Consider the following 8,869-nt stretch of genomic DNA (forward strand, 5'->3'; position numbering starts at 1 on the left):
GCTGGTCTGACCCTCTGCTTCCTGACATCACCAGCGCATCATGGTGGAGAGAGACTCCCTGAAGGAGACCAATGAGGAGCTGCATTGCTCCCAGATCCAGGACCAGCTTCTGCAAGCAGGTATCTGATTGGCCCTCAAGAGTTTCAGTCAGGCTGAACTTTGACCTTGAACATTTGAACTTTGACATGTTATGGTATTAACATGGTATTATTTAGTGATCCTATGGATGTTGTCGTTTCATCTCTCCCACAGGGATGTTTTCTGCTGGTAGTCATGACAACCTCGCTTCTGAGATGCTGCCTACTGAATACAGGTAACACACTCCCCCCTCTCTCTCACACACACACACACACACACACACCCTCCTCTCTACCCTCTCTCTCACACACACAGACACACACACACACACCCGCCTCTCTACCCTCTCTCTCACACACACACACACATCCTCCTCTCCCTCGAGCGAGAGCGTGTCTCTAGAGAATGGAAGTGTTCCTGCTCCAGAGCAGCTGTGTGGCGCCCCCTGGTGAGCAGGAGTGTGTTTGCAGGGAGAAGTTGCTCCGCCTGCAACATGAGAACAAGATGCTACGCATGCAGCAGGAGCTGCAGGAGGGAGAGAGGATCGCGGCTCTGCAGGAGCAGCTGGAGGACGCCCACAGGACCCGCTGCAAGCTGGACACTGACGACAGGTACACGCCTCACCTGCCTGGTGAACTGGATCACCTGGTTCACGTTTATTATGGAAAAATGCATAGTTACCTTCAATGAAACGTTAGATTTGCAGGCTTCCCAACAGTATTGCAACATGTACTTCCTGTGTGTGAGGTGATGTACTTCCTGTGTGTGAGGTGATGTACTTCCTGTGTGCAGGCTGAGTCAGGAGCGTATCAGGGAGTTGCAGCAGGAGGTGGAGGATCTCCAGAAGGCCCTGCAGGATCAGGGAGCCAAGTCTGAAGATGTGAGTCAAAACAAACGCACCATTTCACCACCGTTTCCATGCACAGATGACCTCTATAAACTGTAGCGTGAATAAACCATGTGTGTTTTGAATGTGGTTTTTCATATCGGATTCTGTTTTTCTTTTCCAGTCTAACTTGAAGAGGAAGCTGGATGCCCACATGTAAGTAGACCAATGATGTCACACAGGCTTGCACCATTAGATTCATCTAGCAGCACTTTTATCCAAAACGACCTACAAAATAATAGCATGTGTGTCAGGGTGCAGCTAAACGAGGCTCAGGATGAGATCATGAAGAAGAAGGAGCTTCTAGACGACCTGCAGCCTGACAACACACACACATGTGAGTCTTAGCAACCACAACACACACCTGTGAGTGCTAGCAACCACATGACTGACTGTGTGTGTGTGTGTGTGTGTGTGTCCAGCTGTCCGTGTGGATGAGCTGACAGCAGCGTTGAAGAAGAAGGATGAGGACATGAGAGCTATGGAGGACAGATACAAGATCTACCTGGAGAAAGCTCGCAACGTGAGACCCTCACTCACACTCTCACACACTTACACACACACACGTCCTCCCAGATGGAGCGCTGACCTCTGACCCCTGGCCTCCAGGTGATCCGGGCCCTGGACCCCAAGCTGAACCCTGCCACGGCTGAGATCATGTCCCTGAAGACCCAGCTGTCAGAGAGAGACCACAGGGTCCTCACACTAGAGGTGTGTGTGTCTGTCTGTTGGTGACGGCTTGTGTGTGTGTGTGTGTGTGTGTGTGTGTGTCGGGCTGTCTCCCTGTGTGTGTGTGTGTGTGTGACGGGCTGTCTCCCTGTGTGTGTGTGTGTGTGTGATGGGCTGTCTCCCTGTGTTTGGCAGCGTGAGTGTGAGCAGGCCAAGCTGAGAGAGTACGAAGAGAAGCTGATAGTGACAGCCTGGTACAACAAGGTAGGACGAGCTGCACACACCTGGAGCAGGGTCTTATACTGGTTTAACTCCTCCCTCCATACTTATCTGTTCTCTCCGCTTTCCTCATTCTCTCTTCTCTCCTCTTTCCCCCCCCTTCTCTCTCCTCTTTCCTCCTCCCTTCTCCCTCCTCTCCTATTTCCTCCCCCCCCCCCAGAGCCTGAACTTCCAGAAGCTGGCCATCGAAGGTCGCTTGGCGGGCCGCACCTCCCTGGCCCCGCCCGGCCAGTCCTTCCTGTCCCAGCAGCGTCAGGTGACCAGCGCTCAGCGACGCGCTGGCTCCGTCAGCATTCCGGCCGCCGCCTCCCAGTAGGACACGCCCCCTCCGCACAGCCATCCTCCTGCCGGTCGCCACCGAGAGACCGAACACCAGCCCAGCCGTGTCCGTGGGGATAGAGCACCAGCCCAGCCGTCTCCGTGGAGATAGAACACTATCACAAGAACGCAAACTTGTCACGCCCTTGCCCCTCCCCTAAGAGAGCACTCAAGTGACCTTAAGCACACAATCTGTCTACACTTGAGCTAGTGGACTCTCTAAGACTAGTGGACTCTATAGGACTAGGGGACTCTATAGGACTAGGGGACTCTATAGGACTAGGGGACTCTATAGGACTAGTGGACTCTATAGGACTAGGGGACTCTATAGGACTAGGGGACTCTATAGGACTAGTGGACTCTCTAGGGTTGGTTCTCCTAAGCAGATGATTAACTAGACAGTAAACCTTGTGTCCTCCCTGTCCACACTGAGTGGACAGGGAGGACAGACACCTCTATGACTCGCTCTGGGGGTCTACTTCTCTGAGTTTGCTGGGACTCTGAGCAAAGGAGGCTGGGATGTGGGGCTCCTGTCTGGCAGGAGAACTGGAGGGATCCTATGTGAACATTCACCCAGGGGACACGTCCACTGTTAATAATAGACAAAACAGAACACTATACACCCAGAAGTCTTAAATCTTTAATTTTGAATGAGTGAATAAATGAGTAAATTTCTTTTTTCAGAATGGTGTGTCTGTTTGATGTATGTTGGAGGAGCAGGAAGGGGGGGGGGGGGGGGGGCAAATGTTGTTTACACTGGGCAAGACAAATATTTAAATATTTGTCTTGCCAGTGTAAACAAAGTGCTTGTTATGTAAGACATGGCGTGTGGAAAAAGCAGTGACTCTTAGTTGAACTGTTGGGGAATGTCTCCTGTTTTATTTGGACAGAGATTATAAACGTTTCATGAGCTACAGAACTGAACTTGATCCTGTAAATGATTCTAGGAACTTAACACTTAACTCCAGCACAAACTCACATTTTCTGTAGTCATTCACCAATCATTAGCCACGTGCATTACTTGAAGCAAAGTTCATCATAGCAAGAAGTCAGTGGTATGTAAAACAAGTCATAACAAGCAGTTTTTGAATAATGTATACTTTTAGTACTTTTAGTTCAGGGGAAAAACAATTACGAAGAAAGTCAGTCTTGCTGTATATTTTAACAGGATTGTCAGAAAAGATGTGTGCAACATATTACGTACTTACTAACTTTTCTAGCGTTTAAGCATGTCACCTGGTTATATAATGTAGTAACACCACACCCTACATAGAGAATGGTAGTTCCAGTAGCCAAGTCCTCCAGCCTTTTGTCAAAGTACAATAATCCAAGTTTTTATCCAATATCCAAGTTTTTTATCCAATATCCAAGTTTTAAAACAGCACGGAAAAGGCAGAAAAGTAAGATGCAAAGTGTTTATTCGAATCCAACACAAAGGATTGATTCCAACAAACGTAAGTAGACTCCGGAGTCTGACTGGCCTTTTTCTCCGGACATTTGCCTATATATCTACTTTCCATTATTTTAAGATCTTTTGTCATTGGTACATTATCTCTGGTCACAGATGCATTTATGTATTTCACACCCGGTTGGTCAATCGTCACAAAATTTACATTACCAGTACTTTTCCTCTACCTTCCCCTTCCAGGGCCCTCGTGAGGCCTTGCCGCCCAGCTGCACAGGGACACTGAGTCTAAGGACATAAATCTGTCCCCTGACATCAGGCGGTTGTAGTTCTCAATATCTGGGCTATGTAGTCCTTCATGGGAGAGGCCTACACACATACTTCTCTCTCTGGCACTCAAACTCTATCTATCTGGTCTTCCACATTTGGCCTTTAGTGGCAATTCTAATCAATCAACAGCTTTGCATCTGGTTTTCAATAATATATAAAAGTAAAAAAGGTGATTAAGTGGTTCTATATCAATCATATAAACCATGATCATTTCTCCATCATCATAATTACAGCAGTGTGATGTTTTTTCTACAACCCTTTCAGGAGGCTCCCCTGGTTCTCAAAGGACCGGCTACAGCAAGCCAGAGGGATCAACGCAGGTGGGCTTGCACCAGGAACTCCTCAGGGGAGTAGGTGAACCCCATGAGTCCCTCCATGCTGGGCATCTCTCCAGGTGGAGGAGAGAAGGTGAACCTCTGGAGCATTGAGGTGAAGAAGATGAACAGCTCCATCCTGGCCAGGTTCTCCCCCAGACACACTCTCCTGCCTGAGGGGGAAGCACTCAGCATGGGCATGAAGAAGATAGATAAGGTCCCTTCAGATCAGTGGAAGAGTATGGCTTGGGTAGCCATCAAGTCACACATCCCTTAAAAGATTTAACATTTGGGCTAACTCGATTTGTCGTGTTTCAGGGAATTAGCAACTCAAATCTGCTCAGTTGTTAACGCTTTTCTTACTGAATTACTTTCTTACTTAGTTTAAAAAAAGCTACCCCAGAAGTACAATCTTTTACCCCAATGAACTTCTCACAGTTCTAGTTAGCTACTTCAAGTTTGATAGCTTTGATATCCATCTCAGAGAGATTGTGTCACCTGCTGAGAATGGCATGAAGGCCTCTCTTTTCTGGAACTGGCCTTGTGAGTCTAAGAAGTGTCCTGGGTTGAAGGAGTCTGGAGTCTCCCACTCGTTCTTATCGAACAGCACCGTAGCGAGGTTGGTTATAATCGCAGTCCCCTGGGGAAAGGGACGACAGTAATGAAGGAACCAGTAGCCTTAAAACCTTCAATCACGCTGAGGGTGATTTGAACGTTGTGATTTTACCTTGGGTATGAAATACCCCCCTATAGTGGAGTCTTTGCTGGCCATTTTAGGGAAGCCCAATGGGACGATGTTTCCCAACCGCTGGGTTTCATGGATGACAGCTTCCGTGTAGGGCATGTTGGGTCTGTCGGACATGTTGGGCTGCCGCGACTGTCCAATCACGCTGTCTATCTCAGCCTGGACCTTCTCTGTGGGGTGGAACAGACTCTGAGATTCAAATAATGTAGCTTAACACGCACACCAAGGAATGCTGTCATGAATTGCATTTACAAATGAGCAATGAGATGGTAGTTGGACTGTTTTCACCTTGAATCTCTGGGTAGTTCATCATGTAGACCAGGGCCCAGCGTAAAGTAGTGGCTGCAGACTCTGTTCCAGCCTCAATCAGGTCCAGGATGCACTCCACCAGTGACTCAATGTTGAAGCCAGCTTTAGGGTCCTCCATCCTCTACAGTGGGAAACAACAGGGGTCATGGGATGTGACCTTCCAGTGTCCTCACAGTGCACTTCCATCTCTATCCAAAATGGGTGAGTACCTGGCCGATCTCCGTCAGGTACGTGTCGATGAAATCTCGGGGATCCTCGGGGTCCCAGTCCTTCTGGTGCGCCTCCACCTCCTTCTCTAGGAAGTTGATGATTTGGCGGTAGTTGGCGTGGATGGTGTGATGTGGTCCTGGCAGGTAACTGAAGAGGCCGGGGAAAGCATCGTACAGCTGGTGGAAGGATAAACAGGCAGATTTGTTAGGATTTATTTAGCTGTTTACAAAATCCAAGGATGATGATTCACTGATGCGTCTCTGAGTCGAGATTTTTGACCTGAGCTCTTGCTGTGCCAGACAGTAGGACGGCTTCATTGTCCAAGCGCAGAATGTTCTGGAAGTTGTCGTCTCTGTAGTCAAAACGATGACCAAACACCACACAGGAGATCACGTTTCCCACAGCGTTTTTTAGAAAGTAATGTGGATTGAAAGGCATTCCTGGAAGTACAATCACAGCAGGACAGAACTTTGGACCAGTTGGTACATTACATTTACATTTAGTCATTTAGCAGACGCTCTTATCCAGAGCGACTTACAGTAAGTACAGGGACATTCTCCCAGAGGCAAGTAGGGTAAAGTGCCTTGCCCAAGGACACAACATAACATGGCATGGCCGGGAATACCTTGTTTTTCTTGAAACGCCTCACAGAGGAAGGTTCTCTCCTGTTCAATGTTTTTCTCCAAGGTCTTCTTCCCCCCGCCAAACTGACGCAGGTGGGTGTTGGCAAACTTCCTCTGCATCTTCCACACATAGCCATTGCTTAAAGATATGCCTGGACCAATGAGAAAAGAGCATGAAGTCAGATATTGGTGAACAACTAGCCAGCCTGACGCCATTGCAAGTGACTAAAATTAAACCCTACTTTTTCAACTTTGACAACATGAATTGAGTGTTTAGTCGTTGCCACATGCTCACCGATTCCTTTGAAGACAACATGGAACAACGGGATGATGGGGCGATCAGCAAAGCTGTCCAGCTGATTCACCAGAGCTTCCTTCACCATCTTGTAGCTGGACACAATCACAACCCTCTCACTTCCCCTCCTCAAGCTGAACACAGGCCCGTACTCCTCAGACAGCTTGTGGGGAAACACACCATCAGAAACACTGGAGGTCTGGAGGAACTGCTGCACAGCCACATTTAAACAACAATCTCTTCAGTGCTTCTCTCCTTTCTGCAAACCTTTGTCATGGTCTTGAAGTCCACTCCCGTGAAGACATTTCCCAGGAACGGTAGGGGTCGGGGTCCGGGAGGGAAGTTGGGTGGAATCCTGTTTCTGACCATATCCGCCACCAGCAGAAAGACTGAGATGAACACCAGCCAGCCTGTCAGGTCCAGGAACTCAAAGACCTTGTAAATAATCATGCTTTACTGCAAGACCCCCGGTTAAGGATGAATGTTGCTGCAGACTGTCCTGCTGCTACCCTGCCTGCTGGTCTGGTTCTGGTCCTGAAGCTCGATGCAGAAGCACGTCTGCTCTCTGCAGCTACTCTCCCTACACTGCCAGAGGGGATTCCAGGAATTATGTGTTTTGCCAGAACGATCAGGGGAGAGAGGGAGGGAGGAGGGGAGGGGCAGTTAGTTTGAGAGGCCCCAACTAGACATTCTTCTCATTTTAAACGACTATACAATTGGCTGGTTATCAGTAGTACCCATTAATCTTGCAAAATAATCATCATTTTAATCTCTGGATTGACTCTCCGGCCCTCTTTTCTGAGGGAAGAAGCAGTTCATCCCGCGTATTGATTCAGAGCGTGCACGGAGAGAGGGGGCTATTTACAGACCGGTCAGTGGTAGTAAGAGAGAGAGAACGCGAGCGGGGCAAGAAGGGGCTGAGAGAATCTATGCGCTGCACGCAGCTATACACTTTCCTTTGCCATGTTAAACAGTAAAACAAATTTAAAAAAAAAAATAATAATTGTGCTGGGCCGCCACAAATAAATCAATGTATGGGAAACACTGACATAGCAATAATTATAATAACAACTTTGTACTCTTGTTACAGCCGCCACGCTAACCCATACTGTCTTTTTGCAGCTGCAATGGTAACCCATACTGTCTTGTTACAGCTGCCATGGTAACAGTGCAGTGGTGCGCAGCACTTCAGAGGATCCTTTATTTCAACCTGTGTAGGTTTTTTGTCAACTTTATATATATATTTTTCCCCACACTACTGAAGCTAAATATCAACACTGCTGGTGTTTTGCTAAAAGTTTGCTGATTATTAGCTCTTTGTGATGTGGCACTGGTGGGGTTTCCCCCCTAAACGGCTCTTTGAAGAATGTGATGGAAATGGAAACTAAATCAGTCCTCTACCGCGCTATGCTGGTTCTCACAGACTGTGCCACACGAGGTGCAGTTTGAACACGTAAGGTTTTACTCATCTATCGGGTCAGAATTACACTAAAACATGAAAGGTTTCACTCATCTATCTGGTCAGAATTACACTAAAACATGAAAGGTTTTTAATCTTTGTTTTGTGCCACTGTCAGATGCTATGCCCGGTGTCTTTCATAACAAACATCAACGCTGTTGTGTTCTCTTTTTATATATCTGCTGCAGTTCAGGTGTAGCAGAATAACCAGGGGTCAGGAGAGGTAAGGAAACAGATATATTTGTATTACAAAAAATATATCTTTGACTTTTAAAATTTTAATAGTGATTCTCCATGAACTGGATGCAGGTCGACCTCTTGTGTTTGCATATCCGTCTCCATGACTCCGCTGACGAGCCAAATCCAGGATTTGGAAGGTTCTGGTAGGTGATATCTGCAGAGTATGTCATCTCACAATTGAACATTTTGTGACAAAAGAGAGACAATATGAAGCCCCTGTAGCACCCTGAGTCTCTGTGGTAAAGCTGTGGTGGTTACTGAAGTGGGACACCTCATGTTTAAAACATCTGTACTTGCTGAAATGTCTCAAATCTAGGTCGCTGACACATTTTGAGTTTGGAACATATGTCAGCGCTCAGAGTCATCTGGCTCACAGGCTGTTTAGTCAGCTTAGCTTCACAGTAACTGAATAAGATACTGATCACATTACTCACTCTCAATGAAGAGGAACATGTTATTTTCTTCTTAACAGGATATTAAAAAATATCTGATATATCTGACGACGCGTTGTGAAATAAGGATGATCCTTTACTGAGGTAAGACTACGTTAAAATACGTTTATTCGTACCATTTCACTACAAACTTTGATGGCTGTCATGTATGATAGACAGTGCTGAATTGGCTGGGGCACCAGTATGATCTGTGAATACCTTTCCATATGTTAGCTGTGGTGTAAGAAGATTATTTAGAGGATCACTGTCTCTCTCTC

The 8,869-nt window shown here is 47.1% G+C and overlaps 2 protein-coding genes across 3 annotated transcripts in view; one reads left to right on the plus strand and one right to left on the minus strand.

Moving 5' to 3' along the window:
• Positions 1 to 2,916, plus strand: part of hook1 (hook microtubule-tethering protein 1) — an 8,453-nt gene extending 5,537 nt beyond the window's left edge. The window contains exons 13-22 of the mRNA XM_062452178.1: positions 35 to 119; positions 253 to 313; positions 549 to 689; positions 871 to 958; positions 1,089 to 1,120; positions 1,219 to 1,301; positions 1,387 to 1,487; positions 1,574 to 1,675; positions 1,829 to 1,897; positions 2,073 to 2,916. Of these exons, the coding sequence (XP_062308162.1) occupies positions 35 to 119; positions 253 to 313; positions 549 to 689; positions 871 to 958; positions 1,089 to 1,120; positions 1,219 to 1,301; positions 1,387 to 1,487; positions 1,574 to 1,675; positions 1,829 to 1,897; positions 2,073 to 2,228 (918 nt within the window). The 3' untranslated portion in view covers positions 2,229 to 2,916. The remainder of the gene's footprint in view (positions 1 to 34; positions 120 to 252; positions 314 to 548; positions 690 to 870; positions 959 to 1,088; positions 1,121 to 1,218; positions 1,302 to 1,386; positions 1,488 to 1,573; positions 1,676 to 1,828; positions 1,898 to 2,072) is intronic.
• Positions 2,917 to 3,081: 165 nt separating this feature from the next.
• On the minus strand, positions 3,082 to 7,050 carry LOC134012963 (cytochrome P450 2J2-like). 2 transcript variants are annotated; one of them, XM_062452655.1, is made up of 9 exons: positions 6,729 to 7,050; positions 6,462 to 6,624; positions 6,169 to 6,318; positions 5,823 to 5,983; positions 5,543 to 5,719; positions 5,313 to 5,454; positions 5,007 to 5,194; positions 4,778 to 4,919; positions 3,082 to 4,452 (listed from the first exon to the last, which is right to left on the minus strand). In XM_062452655.1, exons 1-9 carry the CDS (start codon positions 6,909 to 6,911, stop codon positions 4,277 to 4,279), a joined length of 1,482 nt encoding a protein of 493 aa, XP_062308639.1. In that variant the 5' UTR covers positions 6,912 to 7,050; the 3' UTR covers positions 3,082 to 4,276. The 2 variants fall into 2 exon arrangements, with proteins under 2 accessions (XP_062308639.1, XP_062308640.1); XM_062452656.1 differs by having other exon boundaries at positions 6,462 to 6,556; positions 6,729 to 6,864.
• Positions 7,051 to 8,869: the final 1,819 nt, after the last annotated feature.

This window comes from Osmerus eperlanus, chromosome 26 (genome assembly GCF_963692335.1).
Source record: "Osmerus eperlanus chromosome 26, fOsmEpe2.1, whole genome shotgun sequence".
In the NCBI taxonomy this organism is placed as follows: domain Eukaryota; kingdom Metazoa; phylum Chordata; class Actinopteri; order Osmeriformes; family Osmeridae; genus Osmerus; species Osmerus eperlanus.